This window comes from Hemicordylus capensis, chromosome 11, assembly GCF_027244095.1.
Source record: "Hemicordylus capensis ecotype Gifberg chromosome 11, rHemCap1.1.pri, whole genome shotgun sequence".
Classification (NCBI taxonomy): Eukaryota; Metazoa; Chordata; class Lepidosauria; order Squamata; family Cordylidae; genus Hemicordylus; species Hemicordylus capensis.
The window spans coordinates 23,937,074-23,955,082 of record NC_069667.1 but is presented as its reverse complement, the minus strand read 5'-3'; the positions used below and the strand labels follow the sequence as shown (position 1 = coordinate 23,955,082).

Below are 18,009 nucleotides of genomic sequence, written 5' to 3'. Positions count from 1 at the left end.
ATGAGCTCTACTCAGTGACTAGTGACTCGAAACAGATGTGTTTGGGCTCAGTTCTTCTTCACACAGCAAAGCCTTGCTTCTCTCCTATAGTGTGCTTGATTTACCAGGTGGGATCTGTGTACAGACTTTCCAGGATCTGGGATCTGTATATAGACCACCCAGAGAACAACTTGTTATTGGGGTGGGGGGCGGCTAACAAAGTTTTATTATTATTTCTACTCTCTGTAGCATAGACCGTCTTTGTAATCAAGATGTGGGATCCTACATATTTAATTGCAGTGAACAACATAATTCACTCTGGTATAGCCACTATAAATATTAGAATAAACACCACAAAGCTTTTACTTCATGTCATTAAGTGCCAAATTTGCCTACCTTGTTTGTTTGTTTTTTGCAGCCATGTTTTGAAACCATCACTTGCATAATCTTAGCTATGCAGATACTGACCTAAGTTTTAATGGCATATTAATGATCAAAGTTGTATTTTGGCATTTGCAAACTAGAAATGAAAAAATTGAGCTTTTTAGTTAGCTGCTGTCAAGACCACCTTCTGGAGCTGACCATCATATGCATTCATGCTTTACATGTTGTAACGTGTGCCATCGAGTTGGTGTCAACTCCTGGCGACCACAGAGCTTTATGAGGAGAATACAGGAGGGGTTTACTATTGTATTCTCCCACACAGTATGAGATGATGCCTTTCAGCATCTGCCTATATCGCTGCTTCCCGATAGAGGTGGCTCCCATAGTCTGGGAAACACACCAGTGGGGATTCAAACTGGCAACCTCTGGCTTGCTAGTCAAGTCATTTCCCCATCGTACCCCCTTCTAATCTTTGCTGTTTAAGGAAACCTATAAGGGGTGTCCCAAACGATGATCATGAGGAACCCACCTGTGCAAATATGTAGAGGCTACTTCTCAATATAGTCCTCTCCTAAGTTCACACACACTGTCCAGAAGTGCTCCAATGCCTTTTTCCCTTCAGCATAGAAGGGCTCACCCAGTGTGAAAAAGGAACATTTACAGCATGAACGACATCAACATCAAAAGGGTAAAGGGCGCCAGCCAAATGTTTTTTGAGTAGGGGAGAGAGAATCGTCCGGCAGGGCCAGATCTGGGGAATAAGGAGGGTGCTGAAGCAGTTGGAACCCACCATCAAGGATTGAAGCCAGTGACAGTTGACGTGTGGTTTGGTACATTGTCCCAAGGAAAGAGCAGCCCTTTGCTTAATTTCTCTTAGCGTTTAACCTTCAACTCATCCCGTCAATCCCCTCAGCAAGGTAGCATGATATGCACCAGTGATGGCATGCCCTTTCGTAGAGAATCCTCAAGTGCCACGCCCTCCACATCCCCAAAAACGGTCACCATGACCTTGTCTGCTGATTGGGAGGGCAGGGGAAGTCCAGATTTTCCCATTGCTCGGACTGCTGCTTACTCTCAGGTGTGAAATGATGAACCCATGCTTCACCAAGTTAGGACATTGCAGGAACCCATCTGGATTGGCCATGACCAACTCCAGATTATCCCTTGATATGTTCCCTCTGACATGTTTCTGCTCTGGTGTGAGAAGTTTGGGACCCATCGGGTGGAAACTTTTCTCATCTCAAGAGGCTCTCTGATAATGCAGTCAACTGTTTTAGAGATGTCCAGTCTTTCACTAATCTGTCTGATAGCCAATCATCCATCCTACACAACCATTTCATGTACTTTGTTGACCGTTTTTTGCTTGACGACATCACTCGGTCTGCCTGAGGGTCATCCACAATGCTGGTTCTACACTGCTTGAATTCAGCTACCCATTTTTTGACTGTGTTATATAAAGGGGCATCACCATCATATCCTTGTGAACATCCTTTGGCTGTAACCCCTTTGATGTCAACTCTGGCTTCCATATTTTCCTTTTTCCACTCTTCTTGTTGGACATGGTCAATTTCCAGGGCATATAGCAAAATATAAGAATTGTCTGAAGCTGAAACTGGGTGTATAAACATATGAGGGCATGTATCATCCTGTTATGGCAGCACCCCACCCCCCAGAGGTGATGAGTTTGTGGGTTTTTAAAAATTGATGTTAGAACTCCTGGACCAGCCCCGAGCAGGCCCAGGGTGTGTGTGTGTGTTCTGCTCAACCTCGAGCCGCACCAGGCCTGATCCAGTTCGAGGATGAGCTCTTGAGCTGGACCAGTTCGATGTCGAGCCAGTTCACACATCCCTAGCTTGTACTAGTAGTCACCAGTGTTCTCTGTAAGAAGGATTCCCAGACGTTGTTGACTACAACTTCCAGAATCCTCAGCTGCAATGGCCTTTGTCTGGGGATTATAGGAGTTGTAGTCAACACCTGGGGATTCCTATTAGAGGGAATACTGTTCAAGTCTATACTTTATTTGGTGGGGGAGGGGGCAGTCTCACTGCCTATGAATTCAGTCTTTGTGATCACATAGTATTTTCCCTAAAGCTTATGGTCAACAAGCTGCCAACATTGACAAATATGTTTATTAAGCTGGTTCAACAGATAATAGGACTTTTCACACTGTGATTTTAGTCAATGTTCTCCAAACCCTGAAAAACACAAAGTGAGAGAAAGTTAAAACGTGTTTTCCATACATCTTTTCTGTTCTACAACTACATTACACATGGCTTTTTAAAAGGCATTTTCATTCACTTAATTACATATTTACCATATGTTACCTGGGTCCCAACCCTCAGATTTAACACCTCCTCCCTCCTCCTTTAAAAAAGTATTCCTCCCTTAATTTTGCCAGCAGAATAAAATCCTGAACTTCAAACATCCTTCAACATTTATAAATGATAGTGTGTGTATAATCAAGCTTGCAAGTTCCACTGTGATGTCAAGGATCTTTAGCTGCCATTGGTCAAAATGGTTTGATGTCACAGAAAGATCTGCAAGTCCAGGGCCAGACAGCTGACGCTTTAGGAAGAATGGGAAAAGCTCAAAACCTGAATTATAGAGGTCTAGGAGCAACATTTACCAATGAAAACTACTGAAGTAATGCATTGATACTATGGGCTTTTAAATGACACTTTGTGTGTGCAGATGGGGTAACCCACTCTGAGCTTTTCACACAACCGACAACACTAGCAGTTTAGAGACCAGCGCCTGCAATAGCATAACCCAGTTTAGTAACCAGGAAGGCCCAAATCCCACGAACTGGCCCTATCCAACCCCAGCACAGGATCCCTCCAGTGGCCATTGCTGGTGTGTCTGCCTTATGTTCCTTTTTAGATTGTGGGCCCTTTAGGGACAGGGGATACAGCTTATTTATGTATTATTTCTTTTTCTATGTAAACCACTTTAAGAATTTTGACAAAGAGTGGTATATAAATATTTGTTGTAGTACTTGTAGTAGCAGTATAATCCGCATGCTCCAGCATCTCATATAGTAAAACGAAACATGACAAAAGGAAGCAGAACACAAGAGCAGAAAAAAGGGAATTTAAGGAGCATGAGACAGGCCTTCCTCCCCTAAAGGCTCCAGCCACCTTGGGATGTAATATACAAGAAATGCAGATTTGTAAATTCAGTGATCAGTGAATGAATCATTGATCCTGAACAGGCTCTTAGGATTCCCAGGACAATATTCTCATTATTTCACATTCTTTCCACTAGGCACTCTTATTTTATCAGCAATTGATTTCCAGCCTCAGATAGGTACATGCCAAATTCTACTCTAGCTTTTGATTACCATGAAAGGTGTTAGCGGGTAGAACCTGGGAAAGAATTCACACAGGGGCGAAGACAGATGTGGACTGCTGTGTCAATGCAAAGGTATCTTAACTTTGCTGCTGGACCTCTCTGCTCTGCCGAGTTTATTCACACCCACCTTTGAGTCGTAGTAGCGATTAGTTCCCGAAACACGCCTGTCCCTTTCCATCAAGAGCCACTGATAAGGGTATCGAGCAATTCTCTTCTCCTGAGCATGCAGCAAGTGTGCAAACGAGAATGAAAGAGAAGGAACACAAGAATAAGAAAAAATGGCACACACCACAGAAAGGGGGTGTGCAAGTGGGGGAGTCAAGTACAACTGTTTAAGTATACAGTCTAGGGATCCTTCTGGATCCAAGCCTCTCCCTGGTGTCCCAGGTTGAGGCAGTGGGCAGAAGTGTTTATCATCAGCTTTGACTGATATGGCAGCTGCATCCATTTCTTGAGATGAACGACCTCAAAACAGTGGGATATCTTCTGGTAACCTCCAGACTGGATTACTGCAATGCGCTCTATATGGGCCTGACCTTGTGTGTAGTCCGGAAACGACAGCTGGTTCAGAATGCGGCAGCCAAGTTGGTCTCTGGGTCATCTCAAAGAGACCATATGACTCCCATATTGAAAGATCTACACTGGCTGCTGATATGTTTCCGGGCAAAATACAAGGTGTTGGTTATAACCTATAAAGCCCTAAATGGTTTGGGCCCTGGGTATTTAAGAGAACGTCTTCTTCGTTGTGAATCCCACCGCCCATTGAGATCATCTGGAGAGGTCCGTCTGCAGTTGCCACTGGCTTGTCTGGTGGCTACTCAGGGATGGGTCTTCTGCACTGCTGCCCCGAGGCTTTGGAGTGCGCTACCTACTGAAATAAGAGCTTCCCCATCTCTGACAGCTTTAAACAAGTCTTTAATGATGCATCTGCTCACCCAGGCTTTTAATTAATAGTGTTTTAATGATTTTAATGCTGTTTTAAAATATTACTTTAAAAGTTTTTAATTGTAGGACTGTTTTAAACTTTTTTGGGTTTTTATTTTAATTAATGTTTTACTTTTTCTGTTTTTATTTTGTTGTAAATCGCCCAGAGACATAAGTGCTGGGTGGTATAAAAATATGTTAAATACTAAAACAAATAATAATAAATATCCTCACAACAGTCCTGTGAGGTAGGTTCAGTCTGTTAGGCTGAAAGCAAATAACTGTCCCAAGATCACCCAACAGCTGAGTGGAGATTTGAACCCACGTCTCCCTGGTCAAAGCCCAACATCAACACGGGTAGTAACTACCACGGGTGCTGCGGCTGTTTTTGACTCACCTTGCCCCCATTCGTGTATCTGTGGATAAAGACGGTGGCGATGCCAGGAATGGTCAAGCACACGTACATCACGGTCGCGCAGGGGAGGATTTCGTACCACATCCCGGCGGCGGCGACTTATTTTCCCCCTCAACGCCGACCTTCCGTTCTCCTGCAGCCTACGCAGGCGCCCCACTGCGCATGCGCAGGCCTCGGCGCCCGCATTCTGACGGCGGCTTCATCCAGAATGCACCGCGCCGGCAACTCCCCGGCGTGCCGACTCTTTGGCCGCCGTTGCTATGGAAACAAGGCAGTGGAAGCTGGAAGTGGGGGGGAAGGGAAACGGAGAAAGACCCCGCGGGTAGAGCGGCCCGCCTCCTCCTGCTTCCCTCATCCCATTCCGACAAGGTTTCAAAACGCTCAAGCGAGCAGTGCGAGCCATGAAAAGCAATTCAGCCGGCGCCGGGCATTAGAGAGGTCCGCGGGGCATGCTGGGAGTCGTAGTCTCAAGGCGTGTGTGTCGGGCGGGGGGGGAGTCGGAGGCCTCCGCCCTTGCGGGAGCAGTTAGCGCAGGCGCCTGTGCGTCACTTCCGGAGCGGCCCTCTCCTTCCGGGTCTCGGCCGCTCGCGCGAGAGGAGCGAGGGCCAATGGGCGCGCGGGGGCAGAGGCGCAGGGCAGGGCCGGCCGCTGCTGCTGCGACTGCCATGAAGGAGGACAAGGAGAACGCCAGGCCCAAGGAGAAGCGGGGCGGGCCTCCCGTCGCGGCCGGGCTCGGGCTGGCAGCGGCGCTGGCCGGGGCGGACGCCAAGGGCGGCGGGGAGCCTGACAGGCTGGAGCGGCCCAAGGACAAGAAGGAGACGCTCAGCAAGGTGCGCCCCGAGCCCCTGCCCGCCCGCCTCCCCCGATGGCCCCAGGGCGGGACTGGACCGCTTCAGGGGGCGGGGGGGAGGGAGTTGGGCCTGGGGAGGGAGCTAGTAGGCCAGGCAGGACTTCTCCCCCTGACATGCTAGCTTTCTGTATGCAGGGAAAACCTGTGAGACGGGATCGTTCAAACATGTACGTTTTCCTTTCCCTCCTTTTCTACCCTCAGTCTGAACTGCTTCAGCCCAGAAAAGGCTCTGTCATTTCGTTCTGCTGATTGTGCAGACTGGCCCCAAATCACACTCCCGTTTTCTCTCAGTGTTGAGGGTTTGTGCTGCGACAAGGCCACAGCTGACAGCTCAATCCTATGCATGTTGGTTTAGAAGTCAGGTGGTGTTGTTTTAAATTGGAGGGGGCTTCTTCACGTGGAAGCATTCCTAGGATCACAGCCTAAAATTTCCCTTCTTTTCATTACCAGGATACTACTAATGTGTGGGACTCTGTAGTCCTTCACATGGCAAATCGAGGTGCCAGACTCATGCACAAAAGTAAAAATACAAAAACTGGGAGCTTTAGGCAGTTTAGTGCATGGCTGCTTTTTGTGAATAAGCACCTTGGACAGACTGTACAACAATCTGCACTGTTGAAATGTCTGAGTTATCTAGAGGTTAACCAGTACTTAAGGGGGAAAGAATTGTCTTAGTAAAAGAGATGATAAATGGTTCAAAATTGTTGCTGTTTTTAGGCTTAAGGAGTTCTGTCTATTGTTGTTTTGCTAGAGAGCCTTGTATGTTGTTGGAAAGTTAGATTACCTGAGAATCCAAATGTTCTTTTATTTAGGGAGTTTTCCATCTTGATCAAAAAAGAGCACTATAACTTTAAGTAGCAACAACACACACACACACACACACACTCCCTGTGTGTTAGTTAAATGATATAGGATCGTGCTATGGGGCGGGGGGCGGGAGTTGAGAGTCTAATAAATCTCAAATCTCCTTTAAGGTAGTGATTCGCCGATTACCTCCCAGCTTGACCAAGGAGCAGCTTGAAGAACATCTTCAGCCTTTACCTGACCACGACTACTTTGAATTCTTTGCTAATGATTCCAGGTAAGAGGAACTTTGGGCATTTGGTTGTGTTGCATGTAACAAGGGCATGTCATAATTGTCTTTCAGTTTTACACCTGTCAGTGTTTGTGTATATTTACAATCATCGTTCAGTAAGGTTTCCTTATACATTGCCATTTTCTGTCCTTCTGCAGTTTGTACCCTCACATGTTTTCCAGAGCATACATCAACTTTAAAAACCAAGAGGACATAGTTCTATTCAGGGATCGCTTTGATGGTTATGTTTTTGTTGATCACAAAGGCAAGTAAGCCTAAAACTTGGTTTTGTAAGTCATATATGTCTATTTAAAAAAGCAGTTAAGTTGTAATTCTAGACAACCATGCATGTACTGTCTCTTGTTTTGAAGGACAGCTCAGCCCAATTCTCTGCATGTTTAGGTGGCAGTAAGTCCCGTTCATTTCAAAGATATTTATTTGCAGGTAAGCCTGCTTTAAAATTGCTACCTGAGATCCCAGTCCTAAGCACACTTGCTTGAAAGTAAGTCCTGTTAACATCAGTGGTATATATATATCAGGCACTATATAAATACGATTGATAGATAGATAAATAATAAATGTCCTTTCAAATTGGCAAACGGAGTCAGAGTTGCGACCCAAGTGTGATAGTCTGATCCTATCCTTTGCTGTTCCCATGTTGTGGTGGCTCAAAGTTCCTCAGAGTTCCAGCAGCTTGACCCCTCGCTTTGCCAGTGGAAAGGTGGAGGTGGCTAGTGCCAGCCTCTTTTAGAAGATTCAGAAGGGCTGTCTGAGGAACCCCCAGATCTTTTGATATAGGCATGTTTAGAAACACCGGATTTCCAGTGATAGGAAATGTAATTGTAATGGCAAGCAGGAAAGCATGGGATGTCTCTGCCCCAACTGCCTGGTATGAGATGAGGCTTTAGAACCTTTTTCTTGAGCCAGCAGCGGCTGGTGCCATAACAGGATTGTGCTGGTTACATTCTTTCTTTCTTATCATTCTGCACGAAGCCACATTTATTTCGTGTAACGATGTGCTAGAATGCCATTTGTTCAAAATGCATTTATTCACTAAACTCCCAACCGATACTCTTATGGCCAACAGATACTCTTATGGACTAAATAAGTTGTAAACCACCCTGAGCCATTTTGGAAGGGCAGTATATAAATTGAATGAATGAATGAACTCCAGCAGATACTCTTTGGATGTATGTATGGCCAAAACAATAGCCTTCCGTGCATTATAAAATCCATCTAACTTGCCTGTGCAGGCAACGACAGCTCAGGCATAATCAGCTGTAATTGTGGTTTTAGGGCCAGTTGACACAATGCAGTTCTTGCCTCGATGCTCAGGACTGGCATTCCTTGCTGTGCGTTCATGCAGCCCAGTGGAATGTGTACTCCAGACAGTCTTGGCTGTGGGTCAGTCACAGTCATTTATATGACTTTGGAGATAAGCTGCTGTTAGGAAAGCCTAGACAGACTGTTCATGTGGAAAAGAAATATATTGCGTGGAACTGGCCCCTTGAAACACTTTTCTTGCTCTGGGATGGTTTGGGTTTGAGACATGCGCATCAAATGTAGCCCTTGCTTTCCTTCACATGTTTGTTGTTCTTTAAATATTTTGTGTATGAATAGGTCTAGAATATCCTGCCGTAGTGGAATTTGCACCATTTCAAAAAGCTGCCAAAAAGAAGAATAAGAAAAAGGATGCCAAAGCTGGGACCATTGAAGATGGTTAGTAATAATAGTTGCTTGTTGTGCATAAAGTACTGTCACCTTTAAACAGAGGGAAACAGTGTCCGTATAGGAATTAAGAGACAGTATCATGAATAACCAGCTAGAATGACAGTTTTTTCAAAAATGTTGGCGGCACCTACCATCCTGACCATATTTAGTGCTGGTCTTGTGGTAGCAAGCATGACTTGTCCCCTTTGCAAAGCATGGTCTGCCCGGGTTGCATATGAATGGGAGACTAGAAGTGTGAGCACTGTAAGATATTCCCTTCAGGGAGAATATCTCCCTGCTCTGGGAAGAACAGAAAGTTCCAAGTTCCCTCCCTGGCAGCATCTCCAAGATAGGGCTGAGAGAGATTCCTGCCTGCAACCTTGGAGAAGCTGCTGCCAGTCTGTGTAGACAATACTGAGCTAGAGGGGCCAATGGTCTGACTCTGTATATGGCACGTTCCTATGTACTCAGTGTTGCTGGGTTCAGTGAGGCTTACTGCTAAGTAAGCATGCACAAGATTTCATCCTTAAGTACTTGAAATTCATTTAGCATTTTAATAGAGAAACAGGGTTCAATAGAGGACTTGTACCTGCTCACAAGTGTTCATAATATGTAAGCTGATAAAATGTATGTTTAGTATGTCGACTAGCAAAATCTTACTAGACCATTGTAGTAACTTTAAGCAATGTTTCCACAGCATGCAAGCTTTAACATGTGATACGTTGTTTTAGATCATAAAATTTAAAATTTTGTGATCCAAAGACAGTATAGCGGCAACAACTTCTTAAGACTAGTTTTACTCTCTTTATTTTTTTTAATTCACAGTGATTTATGGATACTGATGTAATGCACATTATTTGGTTATCTAATGTACTTTGAAAGATTTTAGGCTTCGAAATTGTGCAAGTTATGTGTTGCTTGACACAATCACTTACAGGAATGGTCTCTTTAAGTAGAACAAAACTTCAACATGACTACTAGGTGCTGTTGCCTCTATTTTTTTAAGTATGTCTGGTGAGAAAGGTAGGATATAGCTGTCAAAATAATACATAAATATGTGTGTTCTTTGGGTCCTCTTCATCAGATCCAGAGTATAAGAAGTTTTTGGAAAGCTACAGTGCTGATGATGAAAAATTAACTTCCACTCCTGAGACTTTACTAGAGGAAATAGAGGCAAGAAACAAAGAATTAATAGGTATGAAAAAGAATTGTGTTATGGTGCATTGTGCTGTATTGTGGTAAAGGCACCTGCCTGTAACTTTGGGGGATACTGAGCTAAATGGACCAATGGTTTGACTGTGTATAAGGCAGCTTCCTCTGTTCCTGTGAGTATATTAACCACTGAACATAATGGGCCTTGCTAGTGCTATTGTATTCCTTTAGTCTAAATGGCATCCTCTCACTCACTAAATAGTAAAAATAGCAACAAAATTCAGTGGATGAAAGATAAAAATGTATTGAGAAGAACTGAATGACAGTCCCTATGGATGCTGAGCATATTCACTTCATCAGGGGACAGAAAATATTGGCAAGTGTAGTCATCATTTCTTCCCAAACCTGGCTTCAAGCACACCCTCTAGTGAAAAGGGCTTGCCGAGGTCATAAGATCTTTAATTAGTTTCTTGCATCTGTTGGATGCTGATGCTGTTTTTGAATGGTGGTTCTGCCCTCTTCGGCTTGCTAAATAAAATAAGCCTCCAGCTGCACCCAGACAGAAGTGCAGGGAAGAGCAAATGGCTAGTAGGTAATGGTGCTGGGTTGTTTTCTGTGCATTTAGCTGGAAACAATAAGGGGTTGTGGTTGAATGAGGCTGTACATGTTTTCTGTAAGGGATGCAGCATTTGTATGATGTATTTTTAGAAGAAGATGTCTTAAACAGGGAAATGCCTGAGCTGTGAGAGCCATGTGACTGTTATTTGGCAGAAAGAGGGGAGGTTCTCCCTCCCCATACTTGTCTTAGGAATATCAGAGCACTTTGCACAGCTGCACATTATGCCTGGGATCCAAACAGCCATTTTAGGCAGCCTTAAGGGCTTGGGCATGTCCGTTGGTGGGTATGTTTTCACCTTGAACCCCATGGTATTATCAGAACATTGCTTTTGAAAGTTGCCGCTGGTTCAAAGGTGTTTTCCCCTGGGGTATGCTATTTGAGGAAAACAACCCAGAGCCTACCAGAGTGCAACAAACTCGGGTTACATGTCTCTGACTCTATATAGACAGAGGAATCTGCATTATTGATACAAGATGGAAATCACGTTCTGCCAGTGTGATTCTAATTCTGCCATCCCTGTAAACTGATATTTGCAAAGACTGTTCCGCATTTGGCCTGTGGTTTTGCAGTCAATCTTTATTTATTTATCTATCTATCGTATCTGTCTATCTATCATATTTTTATACTGCCTGATATGTATATCTCTAGGCGGTGTGCAAAATTTAAAATATTTAAAAGTCACAAATTAAAAGACATGACAATAAAAACAATAGAACAAAATTATTAAAACAAGTTTTTAAAATTAATTCTAATTAAAAGCCTGAGAGGACAGGAGGGTCTTGAGGTTCTTTCTGAAAACAAACAGAGAAGGAGATGCTCTTATTTCAGCAGGAAGCTTATTCCAGGAAGCTTCATGCCTTGAACTGGCTTCTAAAAATCACGGAATTAACTGAATCAGAGCTATTTCCTGGAAACTGGTACAGCAAAAGAGAAATTGGCCTGATGTGTCACAACTGAACAAAGCACAACATAATTTCATGTATAGCAAGGCTGAGTCAAGCAAAGCCTGCTGGTACCTGGAGCAAACGGCTGACCTCATACTGGAGGAAGCCTTTTCAAACCTTCATGAGTTCATGAGAATACTATGCATATTTATTTGGAAGTTGGTTCCACTAAGTGATGGGAGCTCTTAATCTAACTGAATACTGCTTATGATGAAATAAGGTATTTCTACAGTTATAAAGACAAAAACCTTCTCTTTTCCCCTCCGTTTAGCCAAAAAGACAACTCCTTTGTTGAACTTTTTGAAGAACAAACAGGTAAGAATTCTTCCAGAGCTGCACAAAAGCTCTCTTGCTTCCACTTCCAAGTGTTTGCATTTTTGTATGTGTCCAAGTGGTGTTCTGTAAGACTTTCCTCAAACCAGTAGTGAGGAAGAGAGAATACTGGGCTTTCTGATCTTGTGGGTACTGGGTACCTGGTTGTTTCTTTGGGAGAGAGAAACCCAAACAGGTATAAATGTATTAACAATTCTGAAGTGCCTTGAATGTGTCTGCAAGGCAGTCTCTAGTAGTATATGGCATTAATGTCAGTGCAGATTATGATAAAAAAAGGCTAACTCAGAGATTGTCTAGCATAGAGCCTAGAATGTTCACTTTCCTTTCCTTTTTCCCTTATAGAGGCTGAGGGAAGAAAAACGAGAGGAGAGGCGGCGGCGAGAACTAGAGAGAAAAAGGCAAAGGGAAGAAGAGCGAAGAAAATGGAAAGAGGAAGAAAGGAGAAAAAGGAAAGAAGCTGAAAAAACAAAAAGAGTGGAGAGGTGTCCAGAGAAAGAAAGAGACCGATCAAAGGATGAACCAAAGATTAAGGTATAACTTTTTTCCTGTAGGGATGCGTTGGCCATAAATGTTGCTCTGGTGCATATACACCCATCAAATATTATGGCAAGGCAACAGTGGTCCCATTCAGACATTATGTTGAACACAGATGTCTTTTAGTTCTTAGATTTAGCTTTTTATTAATAACTTTTAATTTGAACTTTTAAAACAAATTTGTAATTTTAAATGTGGTTTTAACTTGACCTTTTAAGTTTAATTTTATTAGTCTTTTACTTTATATTGTATCTGTTTTTAGTCACTTCTCTCTCAGCCTAACAAGGTTGTTGTGAGGAGAAACTTAACTATGTACACCACTCTGGTCTCCTTGGAGGAAGAGCAGCATATAAATTCTATCTCTCTATCTATTTTTAATTAGATGCCCCAAGCAGTAATCTGTACCATTCATTTGAGAGGACTGTATCCAAGTTCACATTTAAAATGAACACAGGTACAGCCGTTCATACAAAAACATGTACATCTGTACACTCATACAGTGTAATGTCTGAATCGGACTAATACGTACCTTGAATGTGGTTCTCAGAAGCACCTATATGCTGCTGTTTCATATGTATGCAATCTTTTAACATTGTAATGTTATGCTCACTTAGGAGTAAGTTCCATTGAACTCATTAGGACTTACTTCCCAATAAATGTGCATCTGATTGATTGTGCCATATGGAACCATTGCGCAGGCCTTCTGGGCTGGTATTAGCCTTGCTTTTTGAGGTGTAGCCTTCATAGTAGTATTCTTATATGTGCTACCCCAAATATGAACCTCCGAATATATAGCTGCTGGACTGGGATCCCCTTTAATATGTAGCCTGGTTGACCTCTGCAGTTCAGATGCAAGGCATGAAGTGATGACAACCTTTTAAGTCCTTACTCCCAACTGAAACAAAGCTTTAAGCACAGACGTTTGCATTCATTTCTTGCTGCCGTGCCCTCGCACTTTCCTCGCTTCCTTCCTTTCCCGTTTGTGGAAATCTAGACTGTAAACTCCTCCAGACCATTTACATGTCACAATGATATGTTACTTTGTAAGTGTTGTATAGAACACTGTATAAACAAATACTAGTACATCAGTCAGTGACACTATAAGCAAGAGTAACTATATTGCACTAGCCACTGCCTTTTGTAATTTAGCAAGAGAAACAATAACTAGAAAATAGAATAAATTGTTTTAAACAAGACACAGGTAAGTGACAATAATAAGTGAATAATTAAAATAACTAGCTGTGCTAATAGCCGCCCTCTTCTTGTATTGCTTCCTAGTTCTTCCTTTTTGCCAACCAGTTTCCTAGCACAGATTAGCGCTAGCTTTTATCTAGTAAGGAAAACTAAATTTGTTCTCTTCCTAGCTACTTAAGAAGCCAGAAAAAGATGAAAGAGACTTTGAAAAAAAGGAAAAGGCCAAGAAACTGGAGAAAGACAGTCTGAGGGAGGAAAAGGCTGCCAGTGCAATCAGCAGTGCCCCCGCCAAGCGCTCTGATGGGGAGATTAAAGAGGAGAAGGCCAAAAAGTTAGTGTTCTCTTTGCAGTACGTATTCTTGTTTTTCAGATATGATGGTTAATTAGGCTGCCTTATCCTGGAACTGCGTTTGAATTGCTACCTGCTCGTGTTCCAGGTAGGAGAGTGAATTTGAGGTTGGTTCAGACATCGCATGGAGCCAAGAATAAACCTTGACTTCATGCACCACCAGTGGGCCTCAGGAGTGTGTGTTCTCCCCTCCTCTGCCCATGCTTGAGATAGTCCCAATTGTGGCTTACAACCAGTCAAAGCAGTCATTTTCAAATTGGATTCAGACTATGGTTTATTTCAAGCACTTTGGTTAGCATAAGCGAGGATTGGTCAGTTCCAGTGCCACGGCCTTCTAGCTTGTGCTTGGGCAGGGAAGGAGAGCACGCATGATTCCGAGGCTGACTGATGGCGTGTGAAGCCAAGCTTTAATTCTTGGCTCCTTGTGACATCTGAATTGCCCATCGTGAAACCAAATCAAGAAAACCAGAGGAAAATTTGAGCTTTCTAGCAGACTCCAAAGTCTCTGGTCAATTACCCTATTAAACTAAGTTATCTTCATTCGTTCCCTTTCAAAAATGTACCCCCTATATATTAAAGTACGAATGTTAACAAAAACATGCCTTGTAGAAGTACAATCACCAGGCAGCTAGGTTTGGCTACTGCTCCTTATTGAATTTACTTCCATTGCAAATCTGGGATTGTTGCTGTGTAATATGTAAAACAGCCCTTGGTAATCTTGGGTTATGGGACTATTTTGTAGTTGCCTTGAATAAACTGGCCCTTTTCTGCCCCTGGTTGTGGCTTTGAATGCTGCAAATGATGGATTTTGCATTTGATCTTAACTGTGTCTGAATCTTGTCTGGAGTTGCCCTGGAGCTTTCCTCGGGCTAGTCCTGGCCTGGCGCTGTGTGGTTGATGCGATTTCTGTTTCGCTATCTCATCCTCGCATTGAATCTTCAAGTTTCTTTTACACAGACTGGAAGATGACTGTGGAAAAGATTACAGGGAAAGGGAAAGAGACTATGACAGAGACAGAGAGTATGAGAGAATCCAGCATGAGAGAGACAAAGTCAGGCGCCAAGAGGAAGAGCGCCGGAAGCAGAAAGAGCGCTTTGAGAAGGAGAAGGTGTTCCGGAGAAAAGACGACGATGTGAAAAAGGAGAGAGACGCCTTGCGAGAGAAAGGAAAGAGAGCTGAACTGGCAGACTACATCGGCAACACGGAGAAATCCGAGAGGCTCACCAAAGAGGATAAAAAAGAAGAGATGGCGAAGAGGGATCGCATCAGAAACAAGGTACTTCGTTTGTTTTCACTCCTTGTCAGGTTGTGGGTGTTGATCCTGCAGTTGGTTGTCCACAGAAAGGGGTGTTAAAAATCACGGAATAAGCTCAAATGCCTATATTTAGGCTTGCAAAGTAAGATCTAGGAAGTGCTGATGTATAGCAGTGCTGCTTACTTCCAGGTGAGAATGGATAGGATTGCAGTCTGGCCCCTTCATAGTTTGACGTCTTAATTTAAAAACCAAAAAATTAAAACTTGTGGAAATGTTCTGAAAACTCTGGCATCTGAGGAGTCCAGATGTATGTGGTCTGCCCTGTAGTTGCACTGCCTTTCACAGAAATATTTCGTATCCCTTTAGAAATCTCACCAGCGGTTTATTGAACGCATGAAACTGCTTTTGCAGAGTCAGGCCACTGGTCCCTTGGGGTCAGTACTGTCCGCTGCTGCTCTCCAGGGTTCTAGGCGAGGAATTCAGAGCCGTGCTTAAGGGACTATCCCACTCTTCTTCTTTGGCTCTATCCCTGTGAGGTAGGTTAGGCTGAGAGAGTGTGGCTGGCTCAAGGGCACCAGTGAGCTTCGTGGCTGGGTGGGAATTTGGATCCATGACCCCCTGGCTCTTCACCACACTAGGTCAGAAACAGAGCATCACAGTTGGCTGTGTTTATTTCCCCCCGCTAGGATCGCCCAGCAATGCAACTTTACCAACCAGGGGCTCGGGGCCGAAGTCGTCTCTCTGCATACGATGAAAGCTCCCCAAAGTCCCCTGACCAAGTAGCAGAGAAGAAGCTGGAGTGTGAGACCAGTAATGCAAAAAAGGAAGAGTGATGATCAGCCTTGTGTGTCCTGACTGACCTAGCAGCCAAAGAGCATGAACTGCACAGTCCAGAAGTGCCTTGGAGAAGGAAGAGGAGGAGGAGGAGGAAAAGGGGGTGTGGGACTTTTGGATGTGCCTGGTTTCAGAGCCAATACTTGGATTGTATTTTCTCAATACATTTTCAGTTGGGGGTGTGGGGGCATGTCGTGACCGCAAACTGCAAGCAGGGAGGAAACGTCCCCGTTCAGGCAACGCTTGTCACCCTTAAACAAGTCAAGTCACGAATAGCCTCTCAAAACCAGGGCTATCTTTGAATTCATGGCCATGAACCAGTATTTGCACTTAAAATGCAGCCATCTTGGAGCCTCAGGGTTGCTGACGTGTGGCGGTCTCTATCATTGTGCTGTGTGGAGTTTGGCTCTGTGGTCTGCATAACTAACTGAAGAGGGAGGGGGAAGCCCAGTGTTAGTCGAGCACTGAGAGGCTTTTCATCTCTGGTGCTGCTGAGAGCTGGTTGCAAAGTGGATTTTCAGGGGAAGGGGAGCAGGCTACACCTCTTGTTTGACTGAAGAAATGTATGGCCTGAATGAAATGGTTTTATTTTTTTATCACATCTCATGTAATCGCCAGATATGGGTACAACTTTATTTTAAAGGTAGCTGTCTAGTTCTTACCTCTTCCAGCTTTTCCCCTTATATTTTCCCCAGTGCCTATAGGGAAAGTGTTCCCTTTCCCCCCCACGCAGTAGAGAGTCTGGCAACCTGGTCTGGCAAGAGAAGTTTACTAAGTTGTGGCTCCTCCCTATGCTAACACAACACAGCTATTTTGTACTTAATAAACTCTGTGAGATATCGTTTAAAAACTGCTGGAGTTGGGGTTTTTGTGTGTAATGAATAGATTTCCCCCTGAGCGTGTCCAGGGCCATCTGAGAGTCAGTGTGCCCTATTTTATTTATTTGTATATTTAAGTGTGCCTCAGGATGAAAAGGGAAAAACAACAACACTGTTCTACCTCATGGCCGGGTTGACCTTGTCTTGTATACAGCTGATACCAGTTAGGCAGGTGAAGCTTTTCCCATCACTTGATGGTGCAGGCTGGGAAAGGCTTCATGTGCAGAATAGTTGCTTGTCATGTGACAGCTGGCGAGCGATTCGAAGGAAAGCTATTAGTCCTAGCCCTCTTTCCAGCCCCATTTTCATTGTGCAGCCTCTCAAGCTCACTTTGTTTATACACCACAGCTGAACCTTGAGACTTTTCCATAGGATAGTCGAGTTTCAGAAGGTCACTGTGACTGCTGCAGCAAGAGCAATCTGCTCAGAAAGGAGGGCTTATCCCTTGAAATTAAAGCCTTTCTCCCTAATCCCTGACTGAGGGCTGCCTGTGGAGACACAGCAGAACAGAAGCCCCACAGCACAGACACAAAGGCAATTTTGTCTTCATTAGTACTGCTGCGTTAAGCCCTGATGAAAAGTGCTGAGAGAAATTTAATCATGTACTGTCATTGCAAAGCACATTCACATATCACATTTCCAAAATAACAACGGAGGACAACAGCCGGACTAAGTTACTCAGGAGTTACTCTAGAAGGTTATTCAATTTCTATAGGACTATTCAGGAGTAATTTAGTTTGCATGTCAGCCACTGAAATTAATAAGTATGGCTAACTTGCCTCATTGATCTCGGTGCTTAATTAGGAAGTTGCCATGAAAAGGCAGAAATAGCACATAATGGTTGTAAAGAAGGGGTAGAATCCAACAAGCTAGAAAACCTGGGAAGATTGGAGTCGAATATAGAAACTCAGTGGGTGACAATACAAGGCTATGTATGTCTCCTATGTACAGGAGATGTGCTACTATGAGTGTGCTGTCACCCTCCTAATCAAAGCACTAACTGACTGGGAGGGAGCTGCAGAAGGAAATCAGGGAGGCGTCCAAGAGGGACAGAGCTGTAGTGGGTGGCCTCAGTTACCCACACGCAGATGGGGTAAATTCACATTCAGGTAATGACAAATGTGGAGATCCGTTGAACAACCGTGCCCTAGAAGAGTTGATCATGGGACCAACCGGAGAGAAGGCGACCTTGGGCTTAATCCTGAGTAGTGCTCAGGTCCTGGTGCCAG

The 18,009-nt window shown here is 44.0% G+C and overlaps 2 protein-coding genes across 4 annotated transcripts; one reads left to right on the top strand and one right to left on the bottom strand.

The window, feature by feature from the left end:
• Positions 1-2,473: 2,473 nt before the first annotated feature.
• Positions 2,474-5,261, bottom strand: NDUFA1 (NADH:ubiquinone oxidoreductase subunit A1). The gene is made up of 3 exons (XM_053274049.1): positions 5,036-5,261; positions 3,842-3,931; positions 2,474-2,558 (listed from the first exon to the last, which is right to left on the bottom strand). The coding sequence occupies exons 1-3, from the start codon at positions 5,135-5,137 to the stop codon at positions 2,538-2,540; spliced, it is 213 nt and encodes a 70-aa protein (XP_053130024.1). The 5' UTR covers positions 5,138-5,261; the 3' UTR covers positions 2,474-2,537.
• A 318-nt stretch (positions 5,262-5,579) lies between these two features.
• UPF3B (UPF3B regulator of nonsense mediated mRNA decay) lies at positions 5,580-16,799 on the top strand. 3 transcript variants are annotated; one of them, XM_053274046.1, is made up of 10 exons: positions 5,580-5,883; positions 6,878-6,984; positions 7,137-7,243; positions 8,599-8,697; positions 9,773-9,883; positions 11,675-11,718; positions 12,079-12,267; positions 13,644-13,813; positions 14,771-15,089; positions 15,755-16,799. In XM_053274046.1, the coding sequence occupies exons 1-10, from the start codon at positions 5,662-5,664 to the stop codon at positions 15,899-15,901; spliced, it is 1,515 nt and encodes a 504-aa protein (XP_053130021.1). In that variant the 5' UTR covers positions 5,580-5,661; the 3' UTR covers positions 15,902-16,799. The 3 variants fall into 3 exon arrangements, with proteins under 3 accessions (XP_053130021.1, XP_053130020.1, XP_053130022.1); XM_053274045.1 differs by having other exon boundaries at positions 5,601-5,883; positions 13,635-13,813; XM_053274047.1 differs by having other exon boundaries at positions 5,607-5,883; positions 13,635-13,795.
• The last annotated feature ends 1,210 nt before the right edge of the window (positions 16,800-18,009 follow it).

Coding starts and splice junctions, on each gene's coding strand:
- NDUFA1 (XM_053274049.1), bottom strand. CDS start 5,137: ATGTGGTACGAAATCCTCCCCTGCGCGACCGTGATGTACGTGTGCTTG. Junction 3,932..5,035: donor GATACACGAATGGGGGCAAG/GTGAGTCAAAAA, acceptor CTGCATGCTCAG/GAGAAGAGAATTGCTCGATA. Junction 2,559..3,841: donor ATCGCTACTACGACTCAAAG/GTGGGTGTGAAT, acceptor TGTGTTTTTCAG/GGTTTGGAGAACATTGACTA.
- UPF3B (XM_053274045.1), top strand. CDS start 5,662: ATGGGCGCGCGGGGGCAGAGGCGCAGGGCAGGGCCGGCCGCTGCTGCT. Junction 8,698..9,772: donor AGCTGGGACCATTGAAGATG/GTTAGTAATAAT, acceptor CCTCTTCATCAG/ATCCAGAGTATAAGAAGTTT. Junction 11,719..12,078: donor ACTTTTTGAAGAACAAACAG/GTAAGAATTCTT, acceptor TTTCCCTTATAG/AGGCTGAGGGAAGAAAAACG.